The following is a 14,041-nucleotide window of genomic DNA, read 5'->3' as shown; positions in this document are numbered from 1 at the left end:
GGTACCTCGCCTTGCGTGATGCATGAATACCGCCCCCTCCCCGCTCCATTCGAGTGCCCAGCTGGGCCTGAGGGGCCGTACCTGTAGCTGGTGTGAGGGGCATAGACCTCACGGGCAGGGAACTCCAGGATCTCCTTGGTGGGCCGGCCCCTGGGGTCTGGGTAGGGCTTGACATGAAGCAGCTCCGGGGAGAGGCAGAAGTGTGGGTTCTCAGGGGCGGGGGAAATGTCGATCTTGAGCTGGGCTGAGGAGAGAGGCGAGGGTTGCACCTGCCTGGGAGCTTCCCACTTCAGCCCCACCCTCTCTGGGCTGCAGGGTCAGGGCTCTGACTTTTCCATGATGCCCTCTAGTGGCTGTCCCTCCGGTGCTAAGGCCAGAAGTCACCTTCAACTGCTGTATCTTGCCCCCACATTTGATCAGCTCTACCCTCCGGACCCATGTCCCCCTGCTACCATGTCCCCCATTTGACCCACGATCTGTCACATTATATTTCTTGTCTATGACTCCCATCCCGCCCCTGACATCAGGGATTTGTGTCAGGGTCACCACTGGGTCCCCAGGGCCCGGCACAGCAGGTACTCAGTGTAGGTCTGCTGAGTGACTGCATGAAGTGTCAGCTCTTATTTACAAGATGCACCACGCACCAGTCACTGGCCGCAGGCGCCGCAGGAGAGAAGACGGGCGCCGCATGTCAGCCAGGAACTTGAAGAGGTCCTCATCACTGAGCCGCTCGGCCTCCTGCACGGGACATGCCCATGTAAACTGGGTCCCGGAGGCCCGTGCGCCCGCAGTGGGGCAACAGGGGTTGTCCCTGGGAAACCCTCCCCCAGCCCCACGGCCTCGACACCTGCTTAAAGAAGTTGGTGACGGTTAGCGTGGCTGGGCGGAATCCAGAGAAGCTGCAGGTGTCATCCCCACTACTTGTCCGATCCTGGGGCCCGCGACGGCGGCGGTCAGTCCAGGCAGGTCGGCGCTCTAGGGGAGGCAGTGACGGCGATGGAGGGGGCAGAGGTGAAAGGAAGGCGGCGAGGGCCAGGGCACGAGGAGACTCAACCTTGTACCCAGTCCGGCCAGCAGAGGGCGCCCCTTCCGCTCCCCGGTGGCCCCGCCCCTTCCCCTCTGGCCCCGCCCCCGGCCCGTCGGCCCCGCCTCCTCACCCCCCTCGGAGTCCGAGGAGTCGCGGTCGGGCTGCCCAGCGCTGCTCACGATGTTGGCCAGGTGCACCGCCGTCCAGGCGAAGGGCATGCGGTAGCGGCCCAGGCGGGTGCAGAACTGCTCGGCCGCCAGGCGCAGCTTCTCCAGCTTCTCTTTGTTCTGTGGGGACACCCCCCCCACACACATGCCCCACCCGCTCAGTGCCCCAGGCCTACTGAATCCAGGACCTGCCCTGCCCCGGGACCCCTTCACCACCCCGCGCAGCCTCCACCTGCTTACCTTGGCCGTGTCCACCTCCTTCATCACCATGTAGGGCTCGCAGCACTCGCTGATGTCCCCTTGCTGCAACACTTTCTCCAGCTGAGGGGCAGGCGGGGCCAGTGAGGTGCAGCCTGGGACCCCAAGTTCCCACCGCATTCCCAATCGTCTGGCCCCCTCCTGGGCCCTCAGCCACTCACTCCATCCAACTAAGGCTCTCCCTCCAACACCTCCCATGGTTCCCACAGTCCTCGGGATTGAACACTAGCAGTTGGCTTGTCTGGCCGGCTGCCCCTTCCCCCACCCTTTGAACCCACTGCAAACCCGGGTCTCCATATTTCTCTACATTTATATTTTTGTTAGTATACACTGAGGCCACTCCAAGCAAGGCCAGACCCCTATCCTGACCACTTGGGGGCTGTGGGAGCCTAAACAGGTCCCCAACCCATTCTGTACCTCAGTTTCCTCATCTGTAAAATGGGGGCCATGGCAACCCCCATCTCCTGAGGCTGCTGTTATGTTAAAGGTAGGAATCCCCGTATAGCCTGACTGACCATGAGCAGTGTCTGCCTAAAGGTGCTCAGTGTAATTAGCATAACCTATTTGAAATTTGGGGAAGAAAATTTGAGCCCATTTCTAAAAACAGAAAATCTCACACAAATGTGCCAACTAGGTCTTTCTTCCCCTAATAAACTGAAAAACTCTCAACTTAAAAAAAAGAATTCTAAATGTCCATCTGCATGTGCCCGGATGCTATTTCTCCCCAGGGTACCCAGTCATGGGGCTTGGCTTAGCCATCACCTCTCCATGGAAGCCCTCTGTGATTTCTCCCCACCTCGGTTGGGTCAGGAGCCTCCTCTGGGCTTGCCCAGCTGATTGTGCTTCCCTCACAACAGACTTGATCACCCTTCTTGGTGACATGTCCATCCTCTCCCATGAAAGCAGGGACCACACCTCTGACGTTTACCATTATCACCCCCTGACCTAGCCCCAGCCAGCACCTTGATGACCAGGAAGATGTCAGGTGAGGGGTATGTCACGGAGAAGATGGCAGAGCGGGCCAGGGTGGAGATGGCAGGGTGGGTGCCATGGGCCCGCAGTAGCCCCTTCATGGAGTCCGAGTTCAGGTCAAAGTAGAAGTTTTCTGAGATCTGGGGACACGAAAGGCAGCTGAGCCACCACCTCCAGGAAGCCCACTGCCCTGCAACTAGGAAGGTTGGGGTAGGAAAGGGAAGAAAGGGATTCCTACCTTTTTCTTCTCCCGCACATCATACAGGGCCAAGATGCCAAAGATGGGTTCAATTTCGATCTCAAACCTACATGAATGGAGAACTCTGGCAGAGGCTGCCCTACCTAACACTCCCACCATCCACACATTCCTCTCCCTCTTGAGACCCAGCCCAGACTTGGTGCATCTTGGTGGTGGGGCTAATTTCCATTGGGCCACAAAGAATTGCTACTCAAGGGCTTGCTACTCAAAAGCCTGTCCCATTTTGCAAAAGGTGAAACAGAGGCACTGAGACCCCACTCACCCCAGGTAACCCACACAGAGCCCTTTCCCTGAAACTATGGCTCTTGTTCAGTTGATATGGGGGAAGCTTTTGGCACAATACTCCCCCCCCCCCAATTTTAAATTCTCAATCCCTGGGCCTCCCTCTCTCCCCTTCTGGGGTGTCCCCTCTCATCCTGGGCTGAGTCTCATCTTCACTCACCTCAAAGGTCCCTATAACCACCTCCCTGTCTTACTCTGCCTTCGTGACCCCCACCCATCACGTGAGTCCTAAGGAAGCATTTTAAAGCTTACAATTTGAGGCTCCCCAGTATGCTGGGAACAAAATCCAGCCCTGCCACCTCTTGGCCTGTTTTCCCTCTTCAGACATCTCCCAGCCTTTGGGTGTGCTATGTCCCCCCCTCCTAGAGAGCCCTGCACGGTCATCCCATGGTTACAGGCCTTGTACACAGTAGGTGGTCAATGAGTGTTTGTTGAATGACTAGATACTCCTAGAGCTGGTTCCCAACCCTAGTGCTAGGGGCAGGCAGCCCACCCGGGCCTCAGGCCAGACCAGGGCCTCCCTTTCCTGCCTCCATCCAGGCAGGAACTCAGGGTGGGGAGGGGCAGGGCTGGGCTCAGGTCCAAGGCCACATCCTGTTCAGCTCCATTCCCACGCACTTCTGGCAGCTCCCAGAGACCAATGTGGAAGGGGCCTTGGTCAGCTGGGAGCCAGCGCCCCCTCCAGCCTGGGTCCCAGCAAAGTGAGTGCCAGACTCTGGCCTCACACGGCTTGTGATCTCGGGTATGATGACTGCCACTCTGTGCCTCAGTTTCCCTCCCTGCACCTATGTCACAAGGTTGTGAAGATTAGCGGTAACACACACGAAGGGTTGAGAACAGAGCCTGGCATATAGCTAGTGCTTAAGGACTAGTGGCTTTGAAGAAGAAAAGGAAGTCTGACTTCCCACCTAAATAAAGTGCATAGATGGCCTCATGGGTCTTTGGGCTGCACGCAGTTGTGGCCTGGCTTGAGCAGCAAATGGCCAGTGTGTGCATACGTGCATGCTAACCAATGTGGAGCCTTGTACGTCTGGAGGGGCAAGTCAGCACACTCACTTCAGTGACAGACACTTGACCAGGATCCTCTGTCCAAAGTGTTCACGAGGTGGCTCGGGGCGGCTGCAGCGTTCCACAGCGTCATCCTACCAGGAACCAAGGAGGGCAGCTGGGACACATCCTCAAAGAAGGGCTTGGAATGCATGGCTTGAGACCAGCTTACCCTCAGCCTGACCTAAGTTTCTTGCAGTTCCTTGCCACTGTGCTTTTGCACATGCTATTCCCCCTACCTGGAAGGCCCTCTGTCTCCCTACCTTGTTCAGGTCTCAGCTGAGTCAGCACTTCCTCCAGAAAGCCTTCCCTGACTCCTGAGGCCTGAGCAGACAGCTTGTCCAGGTGTTCACAATGCCCTATTGCAAAGGGCCACATGGCTGGGACAGAGGGCCATGCGAAGGCCAACTACCGGCAACTCACCATGGCACCACTCGTTCTGGGTTGCAATCTCTTGGTAGGAGGATCTCTCCTCCACTACATTGTGAACACTGAGGGCAGGAACTGAATTTATCCTGCTCATGGCTATACCTCCAGGACTTACTATACAGCTTAGTCAAATAAATATGAAGGTATACAGTAGGAACCTACTAAAAGGTGGTTGGATAAACATAGATGAATACAGAAAACATCTGATTAATGCTGACTGGACATACAGAAGGATACATATTAGGCCCCCAATAACTACTGATTGAATAAACATAGGAGTATACAGTAAGCACTCAATAAATGGCTGAACGAAAACATAGGTGTAGGGACACCTGGGTGGCTCAGTGACTTAGGTGTCTGCCTTCGCCTCGGGGCGTGATCCCAGGATCTGGGATGGAGTCCCGCGTCGGGTTCCTTGTGGGGGGCCTGCTTCTCTCTCTGCCTTTCTCTCTCTCTCTCTCTCTCTCTGTGTCTCTCATGAATAAATAAATAAAATCTTAAAAAAAAAATAGGTGTATACACTACTAGGTTCCTAATAAAAGTTGGTTGGGTCAGGATGTCTGACCGGCTCAGTCGGTAGAGCATGCAACTCTTGATCTCAGTCGGATGTTCAAGCCTTGTGTTCAGTGTAAGCATTGCTCAGACAAAAAAGTTGGTTGAGTAAACATCGGTACTCAAGACATATTAGTTGCTTCAATAATATCTGATTAAATAAAAGATTATACAATAGGTATATAATTCATATTGGTTGGATAGAGAAGTATATAATAAGTGACCAATAAACATTTGGTGGGTAAATAATAAGAGTATATATAAAGTAAAAGTCACTGAATAGGGACACTGGGTGGCTCAGCAGTTTAGTGTCTGCCTTTGGCTCAGGTCATGATCCCGGGGTACTGGGATCAAGTACCACATCAGGCTCCTGAAAGGTCTCTGCCTCTCTCTCTGTGTCTCATGAATCAATAAATAAAATAAAATCTTAAAAAAATACATGCTATAGGGGGATTCCTAGGTGGCTCAGCGGTTTAGCACCTGCCTTTGGCCCAGGACATGATCCTGGAGTCCCTGGGATCGAGTCCCACATCGGGTTTCCTGCATGGAGCCTGCTTCTCCCTCTGCCTGCGTCTCTGCCTCTCTCTCTCTATGTCTATCACGAATAAATTTTTTAAAAAATCTTTAAAAAAAAAATACATGCTATACACTGGGTGCCCAATAAGTGTTACTTGGATAAATATGGCATATATAGAAGGTGCTCAGTAAATATCAGTTGATTCAATTCTGTTTGATTAAGAAGAATAAGGACGACTATAGGAGTATATAGTAGGTATCCAATAAATGCTGTTTGGATAAATATAAGGGCAAGTAGTAGATATCCAATAAAAGGAATTGAATAAAAAAAAAAAAAAAACAGGGTGTACGGGGGCGCCTGGGTGGTTCAGTTGGTTGAGCCTCTGACTCCTGATCTCGGCTCAGGTCATGATCTCAGGGTGGTGGGATGGAGCCCCTCATGTGGGGGGAGGTCCGTGCTCAGCAGGGAGTCTGCTGAGATTCTCTCCCCCTCTCCCTCTGCTTCTGCCCCTCCTCTCTATGTGCACCAACTCGAGCTCTCTCTTTCTCTCTCTCAAATAAATATTTTTAAAAACCCCAAAGAAACCAAAAACAAAAAAACCTGGGGGGTGTACACGAGGTACCCAGCAAACGTTGGAGGGAGAACACAGAGTGTCAGCTGCGTGGGCATCAGCCTCAGAGCCTGCGTGACCCACCTCATCAGGTGCCGGGTAGAGGGCCAGCAGGGCGCGGGGCCGGTGCTGCCGCCGCAGGGCCTCATTCCGCCGGTCCCCATCCTCAGGGGCTGTGCGCTCCAGCAATGAGGGCAGCAAGGAGTCAGCTGCCAAGTTCCTCAGGTCAAAGATGCCAGAGGCGCCGCTGCTTCGTGGGGTGTCATCTGGGGAGCCCGAGGAGTGCCGGGGGTCGTCCTGCCAGTGGAGAATGCACAGGCACTCAGCACCGGCTGGATCCACCTTCAGTCCCATTAAGTGGGACTGTCCTCATGCCCAATTTATAGATGGAAAGCTGAGGGGTGGGGTCACCCCTATGAGGGTCACTGTGAGGCTTTGCTGAGCCTCTTTCTAGAACCTTCAGCCTGGGAGGGGGGCGACGCTCCTTTACCATGGTTGGCTACTCCTGAGCGGCCCCAGGGATTGGTGCCAGGGTAAGGACACATGTAGGCTGGGCCAGGAGAGCCTTCCATGGGGTTTTGCTCACTGTCACCAGGGGAGGGAAGGTTCTTCCCAAGGGGACTGTCACTGGCTCAGGGCCGCCTGACCTCCCCAACTCAGGTATGGTCAGAGGCAGACTACCCTGGTCCAAATCCCCACTCAGCTCTGTGACCCTGTCCCGGAACCCAACTTAAAGGGCGTCAGGATCCTCCTCTACATCTCAAAATTGATTTTGAGAAGTGATTGCAATAATTCTTGGTAGGGTTATCGTGAGCATAAAGTAGGAGCCTGATGAATACCGGTTGACAAAATGTAGGCTCGAGACCCAGGGGGCTAGGGAAGCTCCTCTAATCACCTTGCTGTGCCTCAGTTTCTGTATCTGCAAAACGGGTGGTGCCCTGCCTTACAGGATGAAAGACGAAGACAAGTCTAAAGCCCTTAGTATACACTGAGCACTTAATAGATGTTTATACTCATTACCCTTAACTTTTAACGCACAGGGCTGACACATTTCCTGTTGGATTCAAGGCTGTTTGGGTCACTTCCCGTCACGTGTGACCGAGAGCTGAGGCCAGAGCCCACACACACCCCTGTAGTGACTGGTGCCCGGGGCTCCCTCACCGAGTCCTCTGGGCCGGACCTCTCATCCCCAGAAACATCCTGCTCAAAGATCTGCCGGGTGAGGCCCTTCTGCCGCTCTCGCTGCGTCTCCGTGGTGATGGGGCTGTACGCCGCACTCAGATGCTGGTACCTAGGGGGAGGCAGGGTTGGGTGGGTAGCAGGGATGAGGGCACACCCCGCAAGGCCCCTGGGATGCCTGCAAGGCCATCCACCCTCCCTGTGATACACCAGACAAGACCCACCCCAGAGAAGTCCAGCTGCCCTTGCAGGGACAGTGGGCAGATAAACAGGAGGACCGGCCCAGTGGGCTCTTCTGGGCTCAGACTTGGCCTCTTGCCCTCTGCCCTGAGCTGCCCCCAGGGCCAGACCCACCTCCTGTGGGCGATGATCCAATCCTCTGTGTACATCTCCACTGCGGCCCTCACCTGGGCATCCAGCTTTCTGCACAAAATAGAAAGAGGATAGGGACGCCAACGTGGCTCAATGGTTGAGGTCTGCCTTCGGCTCAGGGCGTGATCCCAAAATCCGGGGATTGAGTCCCACATCGGGCTCCCCACAGGGAGCCTGCTTCTCCCTCTGCCTGTGTCTCTGCCTCTCTCTCTGTCTCTCATAAATAAATAAATAAATAAATAAATAAATAAATAAATAAATAAAATCTTAAAGAAAAAAAAATAGAATGAGGGTAAACAGAGGCAGGGCAGAGTGGGGCCTGCTCTTCTCCCCATTTTGGAGACGTGGAGATGGAAGTTCAGAGAGGGTAGGTAACTTGCCTAAGGTCACACAGCCAAGCCAGCAGTTGAACTTGGGGCTGTTGGAACTTGATGAAAGGTGGGTGCTGATGAGGGGCACGGAGGCAGGCTGGAGTTACAGACATGGGGTGGGGGGTGCGTGTGGCTGAACCTACCCATCCTCGGGGATCCCGGGCTCTGTGGTCCGGGATTCCCGGGGCTGTAGCAGGAGCTCCAGGTCATCAACGGGAAACTCAGCCAGGTCCCGGAGGGGCCCGGGCTCAGCGTCTGGTGGCCGGCTCAGGAGCACATCTTCGAAGTCCAAGGGCTCAACGACCTCAGTCAGTGGGACCTAGGTTGGAGCAAAGTGCCTGTGGCCCCTGCCCTGGGGGCTGAGAGCCAGGGGTGAGTGCTGTGCTTGGGCCCGAGTAAGAGGGCAGAGGGCGGTGGGAGCCATGGAGAGTGTGGGAGCTGCGAGGAGCCAGGCAGGACAGTGACCTCAGACTCTCCACCCCATCCCAGCAGGGCCTGGCCCGCCCCTCTTTCCAGGCCGGAAATCACACCCTGTGCCTGGAGAGGCAGGGTTATGCTGGAAGGAAAGGCATGTTGGCTGCAGCAAAGAAAGACAATTCCTCAGGCCCCACTCCCTCTCAGCTGCAGCTGAAAGTACCTCCCATCCCCCCCCACATCTGGGTGGTCCCAGCAGCAGGGAGGTGGGGTGACATCAGGCGGACCACCCACGGGGCTGCTGTTGCCCCCGCAGCCCCTCAGCAGCTGCAGAGAGGGGGCTGCCCTCCCCACTCGCAGGGAAAGAGGAATGGGGACGGTCCCACCCAGGATGCGGCACTAGTGGGAGGGGTGTGTAGGACCAAGCCCGGGCAGAGGGGAACCCCACGTCTGGGAGAGAGCAGGGTCCTGGAGGGGGCACCTCCCGAGCACGTACCCCCAGGGAGGTGCTGCTGCGTCGGCTGGAGTGGGGAGAGCCACTGCGTTCCCGGGACACCTGCTTCCGCACCTCGGCAGCCACCGTCCTGTTCAGGCAGGGAAGGGGCCACTGAGGACATGAAAACTTGGGCCATGGGGCCCTGGGAACTCCACTTCAGGCCAATAAATTCATTCTCTGAGCAGAAAATCTAGGCTGTGGACGGGAAAAACCCAGGCCACGGACCAGGAGAACCGAGGCTTCAGAATCCACAGCCCTAGGGACCCCAGGGCTGGGGCTGATAGAGGCTCCGGGACCCCCCAAGGTGGACGCGGGGCCCTTCCAACCCCTCACCAAGCACAGATGGAAGGATTTGCTCCCGGCAAGGCATGAGGGTCACAGACCCTTCATTGTCCCTGGTGCCCACCACAGTGGGTCTGAGTCCTGGCTGGCCAGCCCCCTCCCTGGTCCCTGGCCTCAGCCTCCTCGTCTGGGGGACCTCCACCCCCCTGCCTCCCTTCCAGAATGTGTGCCCTGCCCCATCCTTGCTATGGGGCTTTGGACGAGTTACTGCTGCCTCTGAGCCTCAGTTTACCCCTCTGTACTTGAAGTGACCTCACAAGGCTGCTGTGCGGAGCCGAGCACAGGGGCCTTGGCATTCAGGGGGTGCTCTGTACCTCATTCTCAGGGGGTCAGAGGCCAGGCTGAGTGTGTGTTAAGAGACCAGCGTGACTCATAGAGCACATCTAGAAACCAAGATCTGTGTGTGGCCTTCCTGGGCCACTTGCACCCGTGCCGGGCAGGAGGAGGGTGATGGGGCAAGACCCACAGAAGAGGGGGCCAGCACAGGAATCTGGGACTTGGCACCCCCAGGCACTCAATTCCTTTAGCTGAGCTTGGAAGGAGGGGAAGGAGAGAGAGACACAAGTCACCTGGGGAAGGGGATTCTGGGCAAAAGGTACAGCAGGTGCAAAGACCCTATAGTTGGGTGCTGTGCTCCAAGCATGGAAACTCCTGCTCCCCAGAGTCTCTACGAAGTCAGGAATAGAGCTGTGTGGTGCCCACAGAGGCCCCAGCACCAGCCCCGCACACAGTAGGTACCCAATAAATTTTTCTTGATGGACTGAATCCCTCCCAACTTCCCTCCTGGTCCAATTTACCTAAATCCACTGTGTGTCAGTTCTAAGAGAAGCCCCGGACATTTTAGCTGTGTGGCTTTGGGCAGGTGGGATACCCTTTCTGGGCCCCAATCCCTCTTAAAATTGAGAAGGCAAGGGCAGCCCAGGTGGCTCAGCGGTTTAGCGCCAACTTCACCCCAGAGTGTGATCCTGGAGTCCCGGGATCGAGTCCCACATCAGGCTCCCTGCATGGAGCCTGTTTCTCCCTCTGCCTGTGTCTCTGCCTCTCTCTCTCTCTCGAATAAATAAATAAAATCTTTTTTAAAAAATTTGAGAAGGCAACTGCCTTGATGTTTGGGCTTCACTCCCTTCCATTTTCCACTTTCCTGTCTGCTTGGAAGTTTTCATAATAAAAAGTTGTACCTCCCCCCACAAAAAAAGGTACTATGCTGACTGCAAATCTCATGGCCCATGGGCCGCTGACGAGATGGACATGTGTGGTGGGTCCAGGGAAGACAGGTGAGGGTGGGGAAGGCTGGGGCCAACGGGGGTCATCTGGAAGCCTCTGATTTCCAACAAATCTGATTTGTTGGTCAAACAAAACTTGACCATGACCCTGATTCAACCTGGGGCCTCACCCCTCTGCCTCTGGACTCTCTGTCAATGGTCCCAGAACTCTGCTTCTATTTTTAGGGGCATAGCGGGGAGGTGATGGAGGATGTTCTAGGAAATTCAAAGGGTGTTCAAACGAGGTATTTGTCCTCAAATCCCCAAAGTTGGGGCCGCCTCTTCCAGAAGCCTGGGCACACAGGGTCTCAGGGGATGATTTATGAGGCATGCCGGGACAGGGCACAGCCATCCATGTCCTGGTCCCAGCTGTTCCGCAGCTGCTGCCCCAGAGAAGGGAGAGGGGTGGAGGGAGGGCCGGGACTCTCACTTCATTTTGTCTTTGGCCTTGGAGAGATGTCCCCAGAGTGGGCAAAGGCCAGGTCCTCAGCACTGTGGCCATGGGAGTCACTTTCCTGTGTCACAGGGCTCTGCACGTGGACCTAGGCAAGCACAGATGAGTGACATCCCCTCTCTAGACCTCTGGGCTCAATACAGTACCCACAGCTTATTGAACTGCTCCGAGTATAAGGCTTGGTGCACAGTAAGTGCTCAATTAAGGCTTGCTGTCACTATGTTGGCCTAAAAGGATCCTGGGAAACTGGAATTTTTGGCTCTCCTTTTTATGGCAAAGGGGAGAGAGGCTCAGAGAGGGTCATGAGGAATCCAGGGTCACGGAGCCCAGAATCAAACCCCTGTGGGCCAGGAGTGAAAGTCTGTGCCCTCCAGCACCGGGTATTTCACATTGCGCATGATGGGGAGTGGGGCTCCAGAACCTGCCTCTTCCATGTCCACGCTCACCCCCCTTATGGGAGTCCCATCCAATCTCCAGGTTTCAGAACCACATAAATAGGAAACCTTGGGTCCACTCTGTGGGACACCTGCCTCCCTCGCACGACTGCAGGCAATGAAGCATGACCAGAACCTGCCCTCGCACCACCTGCCCTGTCTCACTAAGGGCAGCCTTGCCCTCAGGGGTGCTCAGGACCCACACCTGGGAGTCATCCCCAGCTCCTCTTTCTCATACCTGCATCTGATCTGCTTCAGACACCCCCACGGGGCACATTTTTTAAAAGGAGGCAAAATGTTGAGCTGAATATACTAGTTTTCCTCGGAAAGGGAATCTCAGGATTGCAACGAGAGAAACTGCAAAGATCAGGTGGGGAGTTATAGCTACTGGTGAGACAAATCCTCCTAAGGTGAGAATCAGCAATCGTACGTGACACCATGGGGACACCGAGAGAGGAAAGATAAAGCAGTGGCATCAGTGGGAATTCTGTGAGACTGTGGACCTCACCCCAGGGCTGGTCGGATTAACAGAAGTCCACTCTCACAGGGGAGGAGGACCATAAAACCAGAAATGAGAATGGCATAAGTCTCTGATGCTGTGTGCTCCCACTTGGGTGAAAAATAAGGAAAGAATATGAATCCATATAAAACCACAAAGAGATTCCCCATTATATATCATTCCAGCCCTCTTGGACTGTCAAAACTTTTTTTTTTTATTTCAAAGAGAGAGAGATCAAGTGAAAGAGAGAGCACGAGTAGTGGGGAGATGCAGAGGGAGAAAGAGAAGCATGTCCCCCACTGAGCGGGGAGCCCAACATGGGGCTTGAACCCAGGACCCTGAGCGGAAGGCAGACCTTTAACCAACTGAGCCACCCAGGTGCCCCCCGCACAACATTCTAAAGATAAATAATCTGCCTGCCAGGGAGGATGTGAAGCGATAGCAACTCTCATCTGCTGCTGGGGGAACCCCTTTGGACAATCGTCTGTAATGTTCAAGCAAAGTTAAAGATAAGCCCATCCAGCAATTCCACTTAGAGGCGCAGATACTCAGGAGGAAAGACACGGCTGAGAATGTTCACTGCAGCCCTGGTCATGACAACCCCAAAATAAAAAGACGCACACGTTCCTTGGCCAAAGTTGGAGCGTGCCGACGGGAGGAATAGTATGCAGCAACGAAAAAGGATGCGCAGACCGCAGGCAATGGCACAGGTGAGCCCTTCTCCTGACATGTTGGATGAGAGACTGGGCACACAGGCCTTGACATCACACATGACTCCACTGATAAGACGTTCTAAATGGGCAAAAGTAGCCCATGGCGCCGAGGGAGCCAGCTCGGCTGGAGAAACCATCACGCAAGTGAGGAAGGGATGGGAGCCACCCTCAGCATGGCAGTTCCCTGAGGGACAGAACTAGGTGCAGGATCAAGAGGGGCGGCTGGGTCGGGTGGCCCTGGAGATAGAGACTTTGTCTTGACCCAAGAGACTTTTTCCTTGCCATTTGTTGTTTTGTTGTTGTTGTTGGATTTCTTTTTAAAAGCTTTTATTTATTTATCATATTTGTGTAAGATTTGAGAGAAAGAGAGAGAGAGAGAGAGAGAGAGCACGAGCAGGGGAAGCTGCAGAGGGAGAAGGAGAAGTAGGCTCCCTGCTGACCAGGGAGCCCAATGTAGGGCTCGATCCCAGGATCCCTAAGTAAGAAATGCCACCTGCCCCGCATCAGACAGCTGGGGGGTCGAATAAAAATGCTGCTACCAGACACGGGGAAGAATGGGGGATATATGAGGACAGCAAGAGACAAGGTTTCTGAGATTGTTCTGAACACTGAGGCCACCCCACCCCCATACACACCGGGCTCACCTCCCCAGAAGAGACATCCAACAGTGACCTAACCACTGTAGAGTCCAGCTTTCTACAGTTACACCTATGTCAACAGGCTCTGGCGACAATTAAACGAGTGGCATTCCCGATGGGGACCAGCATGCTGTAAACATATTATACACGCTGGCCATTATCACCATCCAGATTGGGTTTATTTTAAAGAGTACAAGTGAAAAAAAAAATGGACAAGTTCTACTGCACACAGTAATGTCTGTCCATGTTATTTATGAATAAGACTTTGTAGTTTTTAAGCTGTCCCCCCAAAATGTTTTTTTTAAAGAATCTGTTCATTAAGAAACTGGGGGACTGTTTAATATTTGGGTCAATATGGCATTGTGGCATGAATGACTAAATGATTGAAAAGATGAATACAGGCCTAGATCCAAGCATGTAGACACCTGGATGTCCACTAGGCTGCTCCGGAGGCCCTGGCAGGGGATGGCTGGGAGACTTGAGCCATTTGCTTGTGGTTCGCTGGGGCCCCAGGATCATTCTCTGCTCTTCTTACCCTGGGCTCTGTAGTTATCCGTTCCCCAGGGCAGGACCCAAGATCTCTCTTTTTTTTTACTGGAGTGGAAGCCAGGGCCCAGGGACACAGAGACTGTGTCAAAGAAAAGATGCCAAAGGTCCAAGACAGAGAGAGACCAATCGGGGGACATAAAGATAACAGAACATAAAAAGTGCCTGGCCACAATGCTCCAGACACATGGTCACATCCCC

General features: G+C 54.3%; 1 protein-coding gene across 6 annotated transcripts in view; it reads right to left on the bottom strand.

The window, feature by feature from the left end:
• DOCK6 (dedicator of cytokinesis 6) overlaps positions 1 to 14,041 on the bottom strand; it is a 42,164-nt gene that overhangs the window by 26,511 nt on the left and 1,612 nt on the right. For 5 of the 6 annotated variants that reach the window (XM_077859904.1, XM_077859906.1, XM_077859907.1 and 2 more), the window contains exons 2-14: positions 8,953 to 9,040; positions 8,186 to 8,361; positions 7,654 to 7,722; positions 7,282 to 7,411; positions 6,205 to 6,417; positions 4,022 to 4,107; positions 2,663 to 2,729; positions 2,415 to 2,564; positions 1,435 to 1,515; positions 1,158 to 1,314; positions 848 to 975; positions 645 to 738; positions 82 to 244 (exon numbers count right to left, since the gene is read on the bottom strand). In XM_077859904.1, coding sequence (XP_077716030.1) covers positions 82 to 244; positions 645 to 738; positions 848 to 975; positions 1,158 to 1,314; positions 1,435 to 1,515; positions 2,415 to 2,564; positions 2,663 to 2,729; positions 4,022 to 4,107; positions 6,205 to 6,417; positions 7,282 to 7,411; positions 7,654 to 7,722; positions 8,186 to 8,361; positions 8,953 to 9,040 — 1,602 coding nt within the window. Of the gene's footprint in view, positions 1 to 81; positions 245 to 644; positions 739 to 847; positions 976 to 1,157; positions 1,315 to 1,434; positions 1,516 to 2,414; positions 2,565 to 2,662; positions 2,730 to 4,021; positions 4,108 to 6,204; positions 6,418 to 7,281; positions 7,412 to 7,653; positions 7,723 to 8,185; positions 8,362 to 8,952; positions 9,041 to 10,986; positions 11,007 to 14,041 lie in introns of those variants that run through there. The other variant, XM_077859905.1, reaches the window with a different exon arrangement.

This window comes from Canis aureus, chromosome 19, assembly GCF_053574225.1.
Source record: "Canis aureus isolate CA01 chromosome 19, VMU_Caureus_v.1.0, whole genome shotgun sequence".
NCBI classification, from domain to species: Eukaryota; Metazoa; Chordata; class Mammalia; order Carnivora; family Canidae; genus Canis; species Canis aureus.
This window is presented reverse-complemented; position numbering and strand designations above follow the sequence as displayed.